General features: G+C 38.4%; 1 protein-coding gene across 1 annotated transcript; it reads left to right on the plus strand.

Annotated features, from left to right (window-relative positions):
* Positions 1 to 17,695: 17,695 nt before the first annotated feature.
* On the plus strand, positions 17,696 to 18,637 carry LOC149460274 (olfactory receptor 8D1-like). Its single transcript, XM_089679927.1, has one exon. It carries the CDS (start codon positions 17,696 to 17,698, stop codon positions 18,635 to 18,637), a length of 942 nt encoding a protein of 313 aa, XP_089536053.1.
* Positions 18,638 to 21,429: the final 2,792 nt, after the last annotated feature.

Raw genomic sequence — 21,429 nt, forward strand, 5'->3', positions numbered from 1 at the left:
CACCCCCCCCCCCCCATTTCAGTTTTTCTTCAATCCCCCCTTTTCTCTCCCCTCCCCCTCTCTCTTCCCCCTTTTCACCTCCACTCCTCTATATCCCTCTCACCTGACCTACACATATCCCAATGTTTCTTGGTGACACACCCATCAACACCCACTGTTATGCAGATACCTCCTTCTGTTCTGGGGCTACCACTAGAGACACATTATGTAACATTTGTAACTAGATTTTTAGTGCCTCATCCACCACTAATGGGCCTTTGTCCTTCCTCATTTCTATCTGACCTGCCTGCTTTCTAGCAATAGAGTTTTGTTTTATTGCATTGAAGGGGGCAGATTAGCATATTTATCATCAATAAAGAATACTTACCCTCTGCTTATCTATATTTAGTACACCCCATACTGTTAGACAGCTATTTGCTTACAATGTCTAACCCCTAATCTCACAACTGTGTTATTACAATATTTGAGAGACATCATTGGTTTTTTTGGTTTTGGTTTGCTTGGTCCAAATGTCTTATCGGCTAATATTTTATATTTTTTTAAATTTTATGACTGATTTTTCTTTGCTTATGTTCATGTCTCAGTAATCTAACATATGATTGTGGAATAAAAAAGAAATATTAATTTACAACTTTGTGTACAAATCAATACATTTGTATATTCTTTCTGCATTTTCCAAATACTTGTGGAAAAAATGAAATCTTCAAAAGACTCAACTTGCCTCTTAATACATTTCTTGTGGAGTGTCTGTTTACCAAAATGTGATGATTTTGTGGATATTTCTACTGTCCTGGTATTCCAGGGCCTCTATCATGTGATAGGTAGTCAGAAAATCGAGTGCTTATGCCCCTTGAAAGCCTGCAGTTGCTCCTTGGATTTTGGCTAGGTTGCAAAAAAAGTTTCAGTTGTGTGGCATCCCCATACTGATTATACTGATACTGTATTTTATTAACCTCCCTAGCGGTATGATTATTTCAGATTTGTGGTGCTGAAAGCGGTACCATTATTCTGCATGGAAATATGTAGTTTTTTTTATTGTAGGCTGTAATATTTAGGAATAACTCACTGAAATCTGTCCGAACAAGAGTCTATTAAACATCCCGGGTATGATAAAATTTGAAACACAAAATCATAAATTATAATTTAATAAATAATCATAAAAAATAATAATATAATAATATTACATTTAATTCAATAATATAATCAAACCAAAAACACTGAAATTTGAAATATAGCGCCAAGTTCGCACATTGCTGAGCAAAGTCGCAAAATCGTTTTCAGTGTCTGATGACGAATTTCTCCACGAATCATTATCACGCAATTCTGCAAGTGGTTCTGATTTACTATCGCTGTTCTCTAGCTGATCTAAACCCGCTTTTGACCTAAAGGGACACTTTTTGGACGCCATGGACTTTTCTAAGTTTCCAGGCAGAAAGAACATTCAAAATGCAGACAGGGGACAGGACAGAGCACTCGGGACAAAATGTATGTGAACTGGGTTGAAACAACAATGTTTTACTATGAAAAATCGTTTTGAAAAAAATGACATTTTTTTACATTTTCAAATTTCCCGCCGCCGGCGACGCCCGTACGTCCTGACGTCACAGGGACCGGGACACAGGAGCCGGATGCCGGCATCTGCCGGAGGAGATGGCCGGGGACACTGCAGAGGACACATTGCAGGAGCGAAGGACAAGGTAAGTTCTGCAGGGACTCCCTATGCAGCGCCGCATGGTAAGCCCGAGTGTAGCTCGGGGTTACCGCTTTGGTACAGACATTTTACCCCGAGCTACACTCGAGAATACCGTTAGGGAGGTTAATTGAAAGCTATGTGTAAAAAAAAATACAGTTAATTTTCTTTTCTTCATTTTCCAAACACTTGTGTCAAAAAATGTAATCTTCAAGAGACTCATATACCCCCTATACATTGGGGGGTCTGCTTTGCAAAATGTGTTCATGTTTTGGGTATTTCTCCTGTCCTGGCCTCAAGAAATGTGATAGTCAGGAAATCAGGTGCAAAATGTTTGCACCTTGAAAGCCTGATGGTGCCCATTCTTAGCCCATCTATCCGTCTAGGCAGCACAATAGTTTCACAGATGTGGTATCTCTATATTTAGGAAGAAAGGAAAAATGTGTTTTGGGGTGTTATTGTAAGTATGCCCATGCTGTGATTGAGAAATAACTTGTTAAAATGACAACTTGATTAAGTAAAATAAAATTGTATTTACTTTACACATATACCATAGTTTTTTGTATACTCTATGGGGTTAATTTACTAAACCTGGAGATTGAAAAATCTGGTGCAGCTGTGCATGGTAGCCAAGCAGCTTGTAACTTCAGTTTATTCAATTAAGCTTTGACCCAAAAAATCCTGGAAGCTGATTGGTTTCTATGCAGAGCTGCACAAAAGTTTGCACTCTCCAGCCTTATTAAATCAGCCCTCATGACTTTCACACAGACTAGATAATATTAACTTTTTTTTACCAAAAAAAGTAACAGAAAATATTTTGTCCGGCATTTATTAACCTCTTCAGCCCCAGCCACTGCATTTGTACGTTTGCAGGGCGGCACGGCTGCGCAAAACCATGTTTTAAAACGTGGTTTTGCAAAACAGGTAGGGGGCGCGCGCGAGACGCGTGCCCGCCCTACCTGTCCCGCGGGTGTCAGCAGCGGGTCTCCGCTGCCGGGTCACGGCCGGTCATTACCGGCCGTTTCCCCGGGATTCGCGGTGATCGCTGACAGAAAGCAGGGCTGCATTGTTTATACACAGCCCTGCTATCTGTCAGTTGCCTGTCAGCTCCTGACAAGCTGAAGAGGGAGAGAAGAGTTTCTCTCTCTCGATCAGCCTGTCCCCATCCAGCACACATACCCGCCCCCTAGTAAAACACTCCCCTCACACAGTAAACCCTAAAAATGTTAACCCTTTCCTCCCCAGTGCCATTAGTACAGTGTCAGTGGGTTTTTTTTTCACTGATCACTGTATTGGTGTCACTGGGGATGTCAGTGACCCCAAGTCAGTTCCCCCCCAGTGTCAAAATGTCCGCCGCAGTCCCGCAGTCCTGCCATAAATTGCTGATCGCCGCCATAAGTCGCTGATCGCCGCCATATGTCGCTGATCGCCGCCATTATTAGTATAAAAAATTTTTAAAATCCCAGTATCTTTCCCGCCATTTGTAAACGCTATAACTTTCATGTAAACCAATTAATTTACACATATTGGGATTTTTCTTAGAGACATGTCGCAGAATGCATTTTGGATGAAATTTGTGACAAAATTAGATTTTTTAATTTTTTTTACTGGACATGTTTTATAGCAAAAAGTCCAAAATATTGTTTTTTTTTCTCAAAATTGTCAGCCTTTTTTTTTTATACCGCAAAAAATTAAAAACGCACAGGCGATCAAATACCACCAAAAGAAAGCTCAATTTGTGGGAAAAAAAGGATGTAAATTTAATTTGGGTGCAGTGTTGCATGACCGCGCAATTGTCAGTTAAAGTAACGCAGCCCCGTAACACAAACCTCTTCTGTAACCGCTCCCTGACCACCCTACAGCAGAAATACTGCTACAGGGCGGCATGGGTACGCAAAATCACATATATATATATATATATATATATATATATATATATATATATATATATGTGATTCACGCTCCCATGGTTTTCACACCCCTCCCAGATAGCGTCAGATTGCCTGTCAGTACACCAGTCATCACATTTAACCCCTTGATTGCCAGGAGCACGCTTATGTACAATAAACCTCCATTGCTAGTATAGTGTCTGAACGGGTCAACATCTTTGATCAGGTCAGCACTATACCAGCGTTCACATTAGTATAGCGTCCCCAAAAACGCAGCGTTAGCGGGATCAGCCCCTGCACCTGCCAACACCTGCGTTTAGCCCCTACCCCCCCCTTCTCCCCCAGCCAGTGCAGTGTCAGTAGGTCACTGTCAGTTGATACATTGCACACAAAACCGCAGTGTTCGCAGAATCAGGCCTGATCTCTGTTAGCACTTGCCGGTAAATTTTGATGACTCTCATATGCAGCAGAGTGCCAGTACTAGTGCCGCTCTACCTTTTGGTGAACTGTCGAGTACCAGCGGTCTAGTACATCCTGGTCTTTCACATACCTCCTTGATTTTTGGAGCTGTTTTTCACGGAATATCTGTATGCGTTGATTGTGGATCAAAGCAGTTTATATGCACAACAATTTATCACCGCCAACCCAAATTCAAACCTTGCCAGACCATTCGCATGGAAACTCATTACGGTTTTCAAATTTACATTTTTTTTGGGCCTAACTCTCAACATGGGCATTACTAAAAGAAATGAATTGCGGTTGTATTGGTCCGCAGACCCGATTCATCATCTGCCGTGTTCTCTGCTGCCATGGCCAGGCATAGATATGAGAGTATAATGTGTTTTATACATTTCAGCGACAATACACTCTGTCATCCTCGGGGTAACCCTGAATTTGACCGGCTGCACAAAATTCAGCCCCTCGCAAATCACCTTAACCTAAAATTTGCAGATGTCTATACTCCCCAGCAAAAAATCTGCGTTGAGGAGTCCCTTATTAATTTTTCTGGCCGCCTTGCATTCAAACAATTTCTCCCCTGCAAGCGTGCCAGATATGGGGTTTTGTTGTATTGATTTTTTGCTTTTTGGCCGGTTTTGCTAGGACACTGGAATGGGTCCTCATATTTTGGGTGTCACCCCCAGTAAGATCGGCGACCGTACGGCCGTGTTTGAGGGTTTAAAGTTCTCTGGCAACTCTGGGGTTAGGACACTGGAGCTTCTAACCAATAAAATGGCGCCGGCACATGTGCAGTGGGACATACGGCGGCCATTTTTAGCAACCCGGAAATCACCGGCAAAATGGCACCCGCACATGCTCAATATGCCGGTCTACGGCAAAATGGCGCCGGCTGGATTATGCATTTTTCTATCCTATATATAGGGCTAATATGGCGTCCAGCGTGCATGGCATCACCCCTACTGCAGATGTGTGTTTACACAAAACGCGTCTAGGAGGAGCCCCTGCACGCTTTGACGCTACGCCGCCGGATCAGGAGGTCCGGCGGCCCACATTAGATGTATACTGGTCAGTGTTTTTGGGTGCTTTTACTGCTCATAGCAGTTTCATACTATATGCAGTCATTCATGTATGTATTTCTGCTCAGATTTTAATGTAATAAATTTATAGTTTTAAATACTACACTATGAGCACCTTTATTCTCCATATCTGGCACTGAGCCTCCATGTCTCAGCCCCAGTGATTTAGGTATTGCTGCAGACTTGAAGTAAATACTTGGAGATCAGATCGGTATCCTTTCTTTCACCACTGAGGGTCCATCAGAGGATTTCATTTCCGGGCTGTCTTTATTCAAGATCCTAGGATGCATGTGATACAGATATGCGTTTATTACTGGGTTTCTGGTGAGTAGGCAATCTATTCATATTATCACAATGGGAGACCAGATTGCACCTACAACGTCTGATATTTCACTGTGGACTGAGGAATCCATATATTTATATTACAGTGGACTTATTTTAATATTTGACTATATTGATATTATTTTACTGTATTTAATTTTTTTTTTTTTTTTGCCATTTAATTTGATGTAGCGCTGCACTCCTTGTACTTTTGAGTTTATCAGAAAGGTTTTGTGGTTCCTTTTAGTGCATTGGTCGCTTGTCGGATTGCGCTCACTAACTTATATATTTTTAGATATGGGGTCAAGATGTAGAAGACCTGTGAGAGGACAACAGGCTATACTTATAAGTTTCGGATTTACGAGGGAAAAGATAGTCACGTGGAGCCCCCCGGATGCCCAGACTACATGGGGAGCAGTGGCAAGATAGTTTGGGACTTGGTGTTATCATTTCTCCATATGGGGTACCACTTATACGTGGACAATTTTTATTCAAGCATACCACTATTTAGACATTTGTACAATCTTGGAACTGGCACTTGTGGCAAAGTGTGACCTAATGTGTGCCCACCATTCGAAGTGGGTGGATGCAGGGCAGTATATTCTAATGGTGGGCATACCACACACTTTTTCTGGCAGAGATTTCTTCTCATTTTTTCATTCAGTCCACTGGCTGCATACAAAAAAAAAAAAGAACATAGCATATATAACCAACAAGGACCAGCGATGTACTGGTACATCACTGGATTTGAATGGTTATATCAGGATGATGCCTACAGCTGCAGGCATCATCCTGGTGTCGTTTTTTTCAGCCGGTGATCGGGTTTCATGTAAAATCAATCCTAGTTGCTAATTAGCTGCAAGATTGCTTTTACAAGCAGTGGGAGATGATGTCCCCCCTCCCCGCTGCCTTCCACGGCCTTCTCGGGCAGTCCCGTGCCATCAGGGGAACCTGAGAACGCAGCCGGTGTTTCTGCCAGCTGACCATAGAGCTGATTGGAGACCAGAATGGTGCCAATTATCTCTGTAGTCTAAGAATTCGGAAGCTACAAGCATTTCATCACTTCAGTTCCGCAGGATATAAACAGCGCCATTTGTAAATTGGGAAAGCATCTGATCACACCGATCTTGGTTTGATTAGATAATGTAAGGGTAGAGGAGATATCTAGAGTCTGCTAGACCCCAGATTTCTCAAAAAAGAATATATGACAATGCCCATTGAAGTTATAGGGGTTATTTGCATTCCCTGGTATAGCATTAATAGTGATGAAAAAAAAAAATGAAAGGTACAATGTAAAAATAATAATAAAAAAATAAATAAATTGCCCCTCCCATGCGCGCACACCTGTGTGCACAAGCCTTGACCCTGTGCCGTTATGTAAACAGCGGTTGCACCATGCATGTGAAGTATTGCACTGAACGTCAGATCAAGGGCAGTAATTCTAACACTAGACCTCCTCTGTAAATCTAAAATGGTGGCTTTTAAAGCGCTGCCTATGGATATTAAAAATGTTTGCAGTTTGTTGCCATTGAACGGGGCATGCGCAGTTTTAAAGCATGTCATGTTTGGTATCTATTTACTCGGCATACCATTATCTTTTATATTTTACCAAACAATTGGCCAATATATTGTGTTTTTGTGCATTAAAAGTAAAAAAAAAGTGTATTTTTAATTAAAAAATTGCGTTTGAAAAATCGCTGTGCGAGTACTATGTGCCACAAAAAATTGTAGTACCCACCATTTTATTCACTAGGGTGTCTGCTTTAAAAAAATATATAATGTTTGGGGGTTTAAATTAATTTTCTAGCAAAAAATACTGATTTTTTTCATGTGAAGAAAAAGGCTTGGTCTTCAGGTGGTTAGAAGAGTGAATGATGTGTGGCATAAACTTCTAATGCTGGGCATAAAACGCCCCCACCCCCCAAAACGACCCCTTTTTACAAAGTGTCACCCCAAACTATTTGCTGAGAGGCATGTTGAATCAATAGAAGAATTTATTTTTTTACCACAAGTTTTTGGAAAATGACAAAAATAAAAAAATATATATTTTTTTTTACACAAAATTGTCACTTAAATGATTTACTGCTCACACATGCCATGGTTATATGTGGAATTACTCCCCAAAATACATTTTGCTACTTCTCCCAAGTATGGGGGTACCACATGTGAAAGACTTTTTGGCAGTCTAGCCAAGTACAGGACCCCAAAATCCAATAAGCACCTTCAGGCTTTTAAAGGGCTTTATTTCCTCATTACACTTCCAGACAACCTATCACAGTTTCGGAGGCCATGAAATGCCAGGATAGCACCTAACCCCCCCAAATTACCCCTTTTTGGAAAGTAGACGCCCCAAGGAATTTGATAAAAAGCACGGTAAGTATTTTGCAGATCTCATTTGTTGCCACAAGTTTTTGGAAAATGAAGAAAAAAAACAAAAACATATTTTTTCAATTTTTTTTATATTTCAAAACCTTGTGAGAAAAAATGAGATCTGAAAAATACTCACCATGCCTCTTTTTAAGTTCCTTGGGGTGTCTACTTTCCAGAAAGGGGTCATTTGGGGGGGTTTGGGGCTATCCTGGCATGTCAGGGCCTTCGAAACTGTGATACGTAGTGTGGAAGTGTAATGAGGAAGTTACGCACCTTCAGGCTTTCAAAGTGGTCATTGGATTTCAGGCTCCTGTATGTGGCTAGGCTCCCAAAAAGTCTCACACATGTGGTATCCCCATACTCAGTAGAAGTAGCAGAATGTATTTTGGGGTGTAATTCTACATATACCCATGGCTTGTGCGAGAAATAAATCATTTAAATGACAACTTTGTGTAAAAAAAAAAAAAAAAAAAAGTTTTTGTCATTTTCCAGAAACTTGTGGAAAAAAATAAATCTTCCATGGACTCAATATGCCTCTCATCAGATAGCTTAGGGTGTCTAATTTCCAAAAAGAGGTCATTTGAGGGTGTTTGTACTATTCTGGTATTTTAGCACCTCAAGAAATGTGATGGGCAGTCAGAAAGTAAATGCTGTGTAAATTCCATTCCTATACCATAGTTTGTAGATGCTATAACTTTCACAAAAAGCAATCAATATACACTTATTGGGATTTTTTTTAACCAAAAACATGTAGCAGAATACATTTTGGCCTACATTTATGATGACATTTTAGTTTTTTTAGATATTTTTTATGACCAAAATGAGAAAATATTGTTTTTTTCAAAAAAAATGTTTTTTCTTCAAATTTTTTCTGGTTATAGCGCCAAAAATAAAAAGTGCACAGGTGATCAAATACCACCAAAAGAATTCTCTATTTGTGTTAACAAAAGGACATAAATTTCATTTATGTACCGTATTGCATGACCGCGCAATTGTCCGTTAAACTAGCGCAGCGCTGTATAGCAAAAAAATGTCGTAAATTGCAGTATCTATACCATAGTTTGTAGACGCTATAACTTTCACACAAAGCAATCAATATACACTTATTGGGATTTTTTTTACCAAAACCTGTAGCAGAATACATTTTGGCCTAAATTTATAACTAACTTTGAGTTTATTATATATTTTTTATAGCTGAAATTAAAAAATATTGTTTTTCTTCAAAATATTTGGTCTTTTTTTGTTTATAGCGTGAAAAATAAAAAGCGCACAGGTGATCAAATACCACCGAAAGAAAGCTCTATTTGTGTGAAAAAAAGGACGTAAATTTCGTTTAGGTGCAGCATTGCATGACCGCACAATTATCAGTTGAATTAGTGCAGCGCCGAGTAGCAAAAAGAGGCCTGGTCATTAAGGGGGGTAAATCCTCAGGAGCTCAAGTGGTTAAGAAAGATTATTTATTTGCAAAGTTTTACAGCAGAAACTAAAGAAGTTTTTTTTGTTTAATTTTTTGATCTTTTTTCCTTTAAGTGGTAAAAAATAAAATCCCAGTGATGAATACATACCATCAACAGAAAGCACTATCTGTCTCAAAAAAAGATATAAAGTACATTGGGTATACTGTTGCATGATTGAGTAATTGTTAGCCAAAATATCAGTGCTGAAAACTGGAAAATGATCTAAACAGGAAGGGGGTTAATATGCCAGTCTTCAAAAATTTGATTTTTTTTTTACTAAATTTGAGAACTTGCCCGCTAAAGCCACTTAGATTTTTTTTTAACTTTTTGGAAAATAAAAAAATTGCGCAAGTTCTTTACAAATGTTCCAGTCTTTATTAATATGCCTCATGTGATTTGTGCCTCTGCAGATCAGATCTTGACTTCTAGAGTTAACTGTTTCCTTTGAGGATGTTTTCTCTTGACATCCAAATGATAATAAATCAAGACCATGAGGGCATTTCAGTGCAGCTCCTGACACAGATCTAACAAGTACCCATTGCTATCACATTGCAGGGCTAACGTATTTAGAGAATTATATTCTGCTGAGATTGTATATTGTCTTCTACCACATTTACCAGTAGCTTTGTGTTGTGTCTCACAATAGCAGAATGCACAGGTATTTTTTTTTTTTATGTGTGTGTTGCTAATTATAGTGTATTTTTTTTTCTATATTGGTTATCTGGTCAAATAGGATCTATAATGTGTGGGAAAAAAATCAAATATATAATTAAATTTAAATGCCAAAAAATAAAAATGCTATTTTAAGTTGCTAAAAAATAGCAAGATTCTGAAGAAAGGATTTTTTTTTTTACAAATTATTTTCAACAAATAAAAAATAAAATAAAATAAAACAAGTAAAAAATAAAATATTATTTCAGAATTTTTTGTGAGTGCTGAATATTCCTATTACAAAAACCTGATAAGGGTGGTTAAGCCTATCCAATTGTCAAAACATAAACCAACATAAAATCTAAAGCTGTAGCACTGCATAATCATTCTTTAGCACCCATACATGCTGCTAGTAAGGGATACAAATAGCAGGACTTTCATGAGAGAGACTATTTTTTTCAACAATATTTTGGCTCAATGTACCAAATTGTCAGTTTCCTCTTCTGTGAAATGTTGCTAGCAGCAGGGTATATACAGTAGAAGGTGTTTTACAGAAACAGATTGTTGTCACTGACTGCCTTTTAGATGTGTCCCTGCTTAGGGCCACATATGGTATCTCTATGCTCAGGAAGAGTAGAATAATTTGTTTTGGGGTGTAATTATAAGTATGCCCATGCTGGGATTGAGAAAATGACAATTTTATGAAAAAAATCCAATTACTTTCTTCATTTTCCATAAATTGTGGCAAAAATGACAACTTCAACAAAATTCACCATGCTTCTTACTATATACAATGGAGTATTCAATTTCCAAAAAAAATGGTCATTTTGGGGGTGTTTGTACTGGCCTGGCATTTTAGGCACACAAGAAATCAAAAAATGTGAAATATCTTTACAAAAGTTGACAATTTGCCCACTGTTGCCACTTAGATTTTATTTTTAATTTTTTGGAAAAGCAAAAAAATTGTTTGGGCAAGTTCTTCACAAATGTTCCAGTCTTTATTAATATACCTTATATATTTTGTGCCATTGCAGATCACATTTTGACTTCTGAAGCTGTCTTTTTTGAGGACATTTGGTCTTGACATCCAAAGACCGTGAGGGCACTTTAGTGAAGCTCCTGACACCGATCTAACAGGTACCCATTACTTTATCACAATGCAGGGTCAAAATATTTACAGAATAATATTCTGATGAAATTGTAGATTCTATGTTATTTTGTTGCAGCATTTACTAGGAGTTGTGTGGTGTCTTACAGAAACAGAATACACAGGTTATTTTTTCATTTGTGTGTTGATGATTATAGTGTAATTTTCTCTGTATTAACTATCTGGTTAAACTGGTTCTATAACATATGTGATAAAAATCAAATATATATTTAAAAAGGCAAAAAATAAACATGCTATATTTAAGTAGCTAGAAAAAGAAAAGATTCTGAAGTACTGATGTTGTTTTACAAATCATTTTCAATATTTTTTGCATTAAGGTTAAAAACATTTTATATTTCTCTGTCCTTCCCCTTCCATGTGAGAGCGGTGCGCAGAGCTGCATCTTTTCTCCCCTCTCTTCCTCTTCACACAGGCAATCGAGAAGCAGCAGGAGCCATTGGCTTCTGCTGCTGTCAATCAAATGCAGTGAGGAGGAAGTGTGGGGGCAGGGCTACGCCCAATGTTTTTGTCTGTGGGGCGCAGCTCCATAGACAAAAAGTTTGGGAGCAAGCATGCACTGTGTGCCCCCATAGCAGATGGCTTACTATGGGGACTCACGAAGAAGTGGAGGAGCCAAGATCAACCCTGGGGCCTGAGAGGAAGTTTCAGAATCACTCTTTGCAATACCATTGCACAGAGCAGGTGGGTTTAACATGTTTGTTATTTAAATTTTTTTTTCTAATTAACCTTTAGTAACACGGGATGTGTTTTAAAATGTTTCCTGACTGCATAGATTCGCATGTTCCTTTCAATCCACACATATCTCACTATTAATTTATTTCTTTTTTTTTTGTAAGTGAAAAGGAGCAAACCAAACATTACAATTGCATACAATAAGAAAATGAAATAATGTAATAATTATTATTTCTGAAAATTTTGTTACTGATGAAGCCAAAAATATTTGTTAAATACTGTAAACTATAATTGCTAGTGATAATAGTGACAATCACTGTTGTAAACAACCATTTATTCTGAAGGAAATCAGTTTATTCAGTGTGTACTATTGTGATTCGTTGTGATTGGCCACAGCTAATCAAATGGTACAAATGGGCTGTGATTAGCCCTGTCTGTGCCTTGTGATCACTGTGACCAATCACAGAGATCAACACAATGAATGGTATGAATGGAAGCCTTCCATTGGGAAGCCTTCCATTGTGATCTGCTGTGATTTAATGGTGCTGACAGCGGCCTGATACACTGATCTATCATCTGCTGTGTCCACTCTTGTTACTCTCTTTCTCTGTTCTATGCTATTGTACCCACATCTTCAATCTCTCAGTGTCTACTGACATCTTCTCCTCCCCTAAAACATGCACTGGTCACCCCTATACTTAAAAAGCTTTCACTAATCCCCACCAATCTGAACAGCCTCTTGCTCTTACTTACCTCCACCTTAGAATGCCTAGTCCATAACCATATCAGCTGCTACCTCACTGATAACAACCTTCTCAACCCTTCACTGTCTGGCTTTCAGCCACACACTCCACAGAAACTGCCCTTCTAAAGCTCGCTTACTACTCAGTCCTCTTACTATTAGACCTTTCTGCTGCCTTTGATAAGAACTACAACTTCACTACCTTGGCCTCCAAGACTCTGTTCTTCCCTGGTTCTCCTCTTACTTTACTAAAAGATACTCATAAAACTACCAAATAACATGTGGCTCAGCTGTCCAGATACAATCTAGAGGCATGTGGTTTGAGATCTTTAGACACTGCCAAGGTTTTTGACTTTGTCAAATGGTCCCTTTTACATGCTTGAATGCTTTGATTTTTGCCCAATATTTCAAAAATGGATTATTTTTTCAACATACACTCAAGATCGAATATACCAGTTAACAGCCTTGTTTACCCATTGTCCCTCTTTTAAAGTGAAACTAAAGTTCCACTGTCACATACTGAAAGCAGGCAGGCTTTTTATTGCAAGCCATGTCATTTCCACTACCACAGTCTCTTCTCACCATGGTTGTAATTACAAAGGGCCCACCCAAGGCAATCTTCTTACAGAACATTGATCCATCAATGCAAGTGTGCTCTACATGGCCCATGTCTGTTGCAGGCAGAATCAACTTTATTAAACTTATCTTTTTGCCAAAATGTATCTATATACTTAAATATATGTCCGTACTAAAATCCTTCAAGAAACATAACTTGAAATTAGCAACGCTACAAAGGCCTAATAATGAAGCTGGTATGGCCCTATCAGATATGTTTTTATTACTTTGTAGGACAGCTAAAAACCTAATCACATTCATCGTCCCCATAGTTCCCCATAATTTGCAAGAACACTTGGCACATGTTCATGAGACAAAAAAAGTCATATTCCTGGAGGCACCAAAGTTGTTCTCTGGCAAGCACCACCTATCCATCCTGAAACTGGGCAGATCAGTGGATTGAGTTTAAACACCTTACTTCATTCCTAAGACTTCTCATAAAACTCATTCTTATTGGACAACACTATATTAGCAAACTTTAGTGCATTTCCAAATCCTGTATTATGGAAAGTCTATGTGTTGAACAGGGGCGGACTGACAACTCATGGGGCTCCCGGGCTCCCTGACAACTCATGGGGCCCCTGTGTCCTTGCCAAAACTCAAAAAAGCCTAGCAAAAAGGTACCAGGGGCATCTCATGGGGCCCTCTACTGACCCTGGGCCCTTGGGCCATGCCCGAGTTTCCAAATGGTCAGTCCGCCCCTGGTGTTGAAACTCTTGCAGGCATAGGGAATGATGTACCCATTCATGCAATTACAGACAAGTCATAACTTACCATTAATTTATTCTATAGATTCCAAAAACTGCAAAATGGCTTGGAGGCACAATTCAGGCACTAAAATGAACCTATATCTGAATACCCACTAAAAGGAAAATTATAGTCTTTAAGGGATAATATCCACTCAAAGGCCGCAAAGGATTAATATCCATTCTCATTTCCACTTGCTACACACTACATATGGTAAACATCCGCTAGCTATTAAGATTAAATGGCAGACCTTTTCAAATACTATGTCTACAGAGGAATGGGATGATATATGCGCCCCTCATAATTTGGTTTCACCAAAAGTTAAAAACAGATTCCTACAGTTGTATATTTTACACCAAACATATCTATCTCCTGTTCAACTGCACGAAATGTACATATGGCCACCCCCAGCTGTATTTGATGTAATGGACGCAATGCTGTGTTTACAACCTTACTCCAACTTCTTCCCTGTACATCTAAAGTTTGAATGGTATACTAGATGAAAAATATAGGCCACAATACATTAGAAAATACATGCAAGAAACTATTTGTGACTCAAAAAGCCATAGCATAGCTAGATGAGTCCATCCTCCCCTACTGTAGTAATAACTGTAGGGCTGGGGCCATCACACCATACTTAAATTGAGAGTAGAATTACACCATAGGTCTTGAATTTTATGGAATTTCAGGGTAACGTTCCTATTCACATATATAACTTTTTCATAAGAGACTATCTACCTTCATAAGTCACCAGTGGAAATCATTGGTTAACCTCCCTGGCGGTATGATTATTTCAGATTTTTGGTGCTGAAAGCGGTACCATTTTTTTGCATGGAAATATGTATTTTTTTTATTGTAGGCTGTAATTTTTAGGAAAAACTCACTGAAATCTGTCCAAACAAGAGTCTAGTAAACATCCCGGGTAGGATAAAATTTGAAACACAAAATCATAAATTATAATTTAATAAATAATCATAAAAATAATATAAAAATAATAAAAAATTTAATTCAATAATATAATCAAACCAAAAACACTGAAATGTGAAATAGAGCGCCAAGTTCGCACATTGCTGAGCTCAGTCGCAAAATCGTTTTCAGTTTCTGATGACGAATTTCCCCCACGAATCATTATCACTCAATTCTGTAAGTGGTTCTGATTTACTATCACTGTTCTCTAGCTGATCTAAACCGCTTTTGACCTAAAGGGACACTTTTTGGACGCCATGGACATTTCTCAGTTTCCAGGCAGAAAGAACAGTAAAAATGCAGGCAGGGCACAGGACAAAGCACTAGGGACAATATGTATGTGAAATAGGTTGAAACAGCAATGTTTTACTGTGTAAAATGAAAAAAAAAAAAATGACATTTTTTAAAATTTTTAAATTTCCCGCCGCCGCAGGCGGCGGCGCCCGTACGTCCCGACGTCACAGGGACAGGACACAGAAGCCGGATGCCGGCATCGGCCGGAGGAGATGGCCGGGGACGCTGCAGGGGACACATCGTGGGAGCACTGGGTAAGGTAAGTGAAGAACACATGCCGGAGCAGCGCCGCATGGTATTCCCGAGTGTAGCTCGGGGTTACCGCTTTTGGTACTGAAATGTTACCCCGAGCTACACTCGGGAATACCGCCAAGGAGGTTAATCATATAATCTCTTATGAAAAATGTATACATGGTTATAGGAACTGTCCCCTAAAATTCCATAAAATGTGGGCCCCCTGTTGTAATTCTACTCTATTCCATGTGAACTTCTTGGCAATGTGTTTTAGAATGTATGTATGTGACAAAACACAAGAGACTGTCAGTATTCCAGTTCTTTATTTATGAAACATAATAGTATTCTAGTTCTTTATTTATGAAACATAATTGTATCTTTTTTTATACCAGTACTGGAATTGTAAGCATATATCTACTTTTATACTTATGCACAACTTTTTAAGTTCAATACAACTGTTTTAGCTAACAAAAACTATTAAAAATCAAAGGAGCTGTAAGGATGATATGAGGATTATTGATTATTCACTTACCAATCCACATTCTCCTTGCTGCTTTCTTCTTGCAGAAATTCATCTTGGTAAGCTTCATTTTTGGATTATGTTGGAGCTTACCTGGGTGGATGACATCACTGCCATACCACCCCTCCCCAAAACACAAACACATTTGATTGTTTTCAGGCCAGGTAGTTGTTCAATTAGTCACTTGCTCCCCTATTCCTGGAAGCCTCAACAATCGAACTGTAGTGAAAAGTCTCCAATGGAACATGGAGGTGGCAAAAGGAACACAGATTGGTTAGCCTAGAGGGGCAGGGTATCAGGAGGCTCTATCACTTAGTTGGGTAAAGTGACAGTGTCTCTAAATGTATAGTTTTCTCAATGAATTTTAAATATGCATATAATAATTGCATGTTTCATTGTGTGTTAAAGTGTTTCTAAACCCACAACAGTAAAATCAGTCTGTATATGTAGTAAAGCATACTTATACTCATTGTGTAACCTAAGGGGTTAATCCTCTGCATTGTGTAAAAAGGCAGTTTGATCCTGTCTTCTCTGCTCCTCCTGTTGTTCAAATGTCCAAGTCTTATCTCCTGGTAAGACAGACTGAACCATAGCCATTCTGCACATGTTCAGTTTAGAGTGTATTGCTAGAGAGGTTTTTTTTTCTTGGGAGAGTGCATGTGATCAGCACAGGACCAATCAGTACTGTCCAGACAGAGGCCAGGTCCTGCATCCTCCTAGATCAAAATGAAAACTCCTCCTACAAGCTTTAACCAGTGCTCTGCTGAACACTGATAGAAGTCACAAGACTGCTCAAACTGCTGTTGAGAAAAGGTATTTAGCAGTTTATATTTACTAAAATAATTGCTTTTTCATGTTCTGTGTACTGTGGGAGACCAGATATAGTGAATGCAGGGCCTGGGATTAGTAACACTTTTTAATGTTCTAAAAAACATTATTTCTGTGCATAGATTATTAATGTATAACACATCCTATATATAATATTTCATTTTTTAGGAAGATTTTTGCAGCACCAATGTAGACTGATGTAAACTTGATGCTTCTGAACTGAACACAGGACGCAATAATTAAAAGGTGTCAGTTCTAATAAGCAAGCAATCAAGGCTCATATTGCTTACTTTAAGAGTACTCAGATTTGTACCTCACTGACCTGGAAAGGACTCACACATGCAGTATATGTTGGGGTGAAATTACTAAAATAAAATGCTCATTGCTGGGTACAAGTCTGCAGTTCTAATATACAGTATGAGCTTCCAGTGCTTGACTTGATCTTGCCAATCTTCACCTTGCAATTAACCTACCTAGAGGAAATGTTTGCTTGGATGTCATATACATCGACTGGTGTTCTTAAAGGCCATAGGTTTTTGTGACAAACCTTTCACATAACATCTCAGAGCCACAAAAGAAACTGGTGCAGGAAGTTTCCTCTACCATATGCTGTGATTGGAGGTCTGAGTGGTGAGCAGGGATCTATTTATTGCCTAGCAAGTGTCGTTAACTGCAGGTCCAACTGCAGGTCAATGTTTAAGTAGTTAAGCATCTCCACTCAGAACACTAGTTCACTGGTCTTATTCATACTGGTCTAGGTGAAGAATGTATTTGAGCCCAGTCCTTCCCTGCTATAATAAAGTTGCAACTCTACAAGTTAAACCCCAACCATGACCAACCATGCCAAACAAATTCTGATCTAGACTGGCCATTATATTTTCTGTTTGTGTAGAAAAGAAGAACCTAATGAATCAGGGCCAATGTGTCTGTCATTAATGGACATTAAAAGTTCTTACAACTAATTACATTACTATTTCAGTTATCTGCACTCCCCCGATGGAAGAGAAAAATCTTACCTGGCAGAACTATTTTATCATAGGAGGAATTACTGACTTGCCACAACTGCAAGCTCCTATCTTCTTCCTAGTTCTTTTCCTTTATGTAACCATCATCGGTGCAAACTCAACCATTTTACTACTAATATGCAGAGATCAACAACTGCACACACCAATGTATTACTTCTTATCTCATCTATCCATCGTAGATATGTGTTACAGTACAGTAACAATGCATAAGACACTGGATGTGTATGTTTCCAAGAATAAACAGATTTCCTTTTCAGCTTGTCTTACTCAAATGTATTTCTATGTTGCTTTCCTCTGCTGTGAGTTTTTGATTCTAACTGCCATGAGTTATGATCGTTATGTTGCTATTTGTTTGCCTCTACGGTATGTTATGATCATGAACAAAAAGCTGTGTACACTTATGACAATGCTGTGTTGGATTATGTCATTTCTGGAAGTTCTTCCTTCTGTTTTTATAATTTACCACATCTATTGCTTCAAGTCTACTTATATCAACCTCTTCTTCTGTGATCTTATGAGTATTATGAAGCTTTTCTGCCATGGTGCTTCTATTATGGAACATTTGATATATGCAGAGTCAGCGTTTGTTGGGTTCCTGCCCTTCTCCTTTATCATTGCATCCTACAGCTACATAGTCCAAGCTATTTTTAGGATTCGTTCTAGTACTGGCAGATGGAAAGCTTTCTACACATGTTCCTCTCATATCACTGTTGTGGCTCTGCTCATTGTGCCAACACTTTGTTTGTATGTGAGACCCACCTCAGCATTCGCATTGGACTCTGATAAGATATTCTTATTGTTTTATACATCACTAACTCCCCTGTTAAATCCATTGATCTACAGTTTGAAAAACAAAGATGTGAAAATGGCCTTCTGGCGACTGGTGAAAAATAAAAATAAACTACTCTTGTGATCTCAACTTTTTTTTTTAATGATAACTATACTTTGAAACAGTGTAAACCTGTACTAAATCCACAAAATAGGAATGTAATATATTGCAGTTTACCAATCCCTATATATGGTGGCTTTTTTTCTTCATTTTCACTTGGTAATCTAGACTGTAACACACTTGTCTTCTGGTGTCTCCACTCTGGATGGAGGAGCAACAGGGATACCTTTGGATAGCAGCATTGTCAATCTCAGGAGAAGGTGGTGTTAGATGCATTAGAAGATTTAGATGGACTAATAAATTAAATATGAACTAACACTTTTTAAGCAGTTACAGCCACAGATTTTGTTGTTATTCTTCTGAGATAAAAGTTTGACATAAATTAATAAAAGCTGGCCATTGTGATCACACCTGTCAGTGTTAAATGGTTTGTTTCAAACTACCAACTACCACTATGCAGAGCTTAGTATGTTAAAAATTAATAGACTTACTGACCAGGCCAACAAGTGAAAATAAAGGAAAAAATACTAAAACAGAAAATTAATGCAGCCATTACATCTAAGAATTGGTAAGTTGCAATATATTACATTTTTTTGGGGGGTTTAATATTGCTGTAAGCTCAACAGCCCCTACTCACTATGTACTGTATATACCCTTGTACATATCACAGGATGATGGGTGACCTGCAGTAGCTGCTGCCTATACTGGGCTGAGCAACAAACGCTCCTGTCGTCTTGCCGAGAGAAGAGACGAGTCGAGTCATTTTCTTTAGGACCTATGGTGGATAGCCAATGCATGCCCACACACATTCACCACGTAATCAAAGCCCTGCACATAAGGATTGCATCCCAATACTTACATATGCCAACAAATTCATCAAAAAATTAAAGCAAATTATATTTAGAGGTTTATTTATGAAAGACAAATAAGCTGTTCATTTTACAGGAGAATTTGCTCCAGGGCAAGAGCCTACTGAGTAAGGTGAAGCTCTGCATTATTCAGTCATGCACAAGCAAAAATGCTGGGTTTTGTTATCCTTTCATATGATTGAGTATTCTCAATAACCGACTTGACTTAATATAATAAATCAATCCATTAGAGTCCAGAAAAAAAAAAATTCATACTAAAAATCCAGTTTGATGAGCTCACTAACCAGCTGAGGCTTCTTAACCTCCCTAGCGGTCTGATTATGTCAATATTTCTGTGCTCAAAGCGGTACATTTTTTTGCATGAAAATAAGTGGGTTTTTTTATTGTAGGCCTGTAATTTTTAGGAATAACTCACTGAAATCTGTCCGAACAAGAGTCTAGTAAACATCCCAGGTATGATAAAATTTGACACGAAATCAAAAATTATCATATAATAAATAATTATAAAAATTAATAGTATAATAATAATAAATTTAATTCAATAATATAATTAAACCAAAAACACTGAAATTTGAAATATAGCGCCAAGTTCGCACATCACTGAGCTTAGTCGCAAAATCGTTTTCAGTGTCTGATGATGAATTTCCCCCACGAATCATTATCACTCAATTCTGCAAGTGGTTCTAATTTACTATCGCTGTTCTCTAGCTGGTCTAAAACCGATTTTGATCTAAAGGGACGCTTTTTGGACGCCATGGACGTTTCTCAGTTTCCAGGCAGAAAGAACGGTAAAAATGCAGGCAGGGCACAGGACAAAACACTAGGGACAAAATGTATGTGAAATGCTTTCATACAGTAAAGTTTAACTATGCGATTTTAGTGAATTTCGTCAATGTCACTTTTTAAAATTTTAAAATTTAAATAAGACCTGATAAAAGTTGTATTGTACTACCCTATGTCCTCCTGCACACTCTGTGCTTGGCCAGCTCCTCTGAAGGTTTTTTACTTCTGCCAGGAGAAAAGCTGCTCAAAAAAATGCACCTAAAGTGGCATTTTGCAAATGCATTTAGGCGTACCAAGTATTTAGGTGTTCATTCCACTGGCCAAAACTTTAATTCATTATAGCCATTGGAAGAAATGAATGCTCAAGCACTAAACATGCCTAGTGTTTAGGAGCGCTTTGAACATTATCACGCGTTTAGACGTATTCAGTGTTTTTTCAGTGTGTGCTCCTTACCGGAATGCACTGATGATGGTTTTTTTCACCCTCTGAACGCTCCTCTTCTAATAAGCCTGTAAATGTCTATTTGTGCATAACCACAACACTGAAGTGTGTTTAGAGGCTGAAAAAAAAGCCTAAATGTCTGTAAAAGCAACTTTCTTATGATCAGTGTGCATTTGTCCTAAAAGTGTGATTTGTTGTTATCCCAGGATTTTTATGATGAAATAAATATTTATGGACTCCAATTACATTGGAGTGGTGCTCTTGTCTTTTCTAAGGCTGGCCATACATTATACAATTTTCTTGAGATTTTTGGTTTAGATTTACATTAAACCATATAATAGGAAGTCAAACCTAACAACACTTTCAATTGTATCTAATTAGGCAGGCTCTTGCACTACATAGTTGAAGGCAAATCTAAAGGAAATTGGGCAGAAAATTGTATAGTGTATGGCCAGTCTTTTTCCAAAATTTTTCCTTTTTGGAGAAATGAGAGCTGCCAAAAGCAATTGGGCTCCACAACATAGACTCTGATAGACACTGTAGATTTACTAAAGCTGGTGCAGCTGTGCTTGGCAGCCATTCAACTTCTAACGTCAGCTTTTTAAATTAAGCTTTGACAATAAAGTTGACTGGTTTCTATGCAGAGTTGCACCAAACTTTGCAATCTCAAGTTTTAGTAAATAACTCCCAGTGAAACTGGATTCATAGTGGGTCAAGGTTTA

The sequence above is a fragment of the Staurois parvus genome, unplaced genomic scaffold (genome assembly GCF_062004578.1).
Source record: "Staurois parvus isolate SC_StPar_1 unplaced genomic scaffold, SC_StPar_1.0 ptg000232l, whole genome shotgun sequence".
In the NCBI taxonomy this organism is placed as follows: Eukaryota; Metazoa; Chordata; class Amphibia; order Anura; family Ranidae; genus Staurois; species Staurois parvus.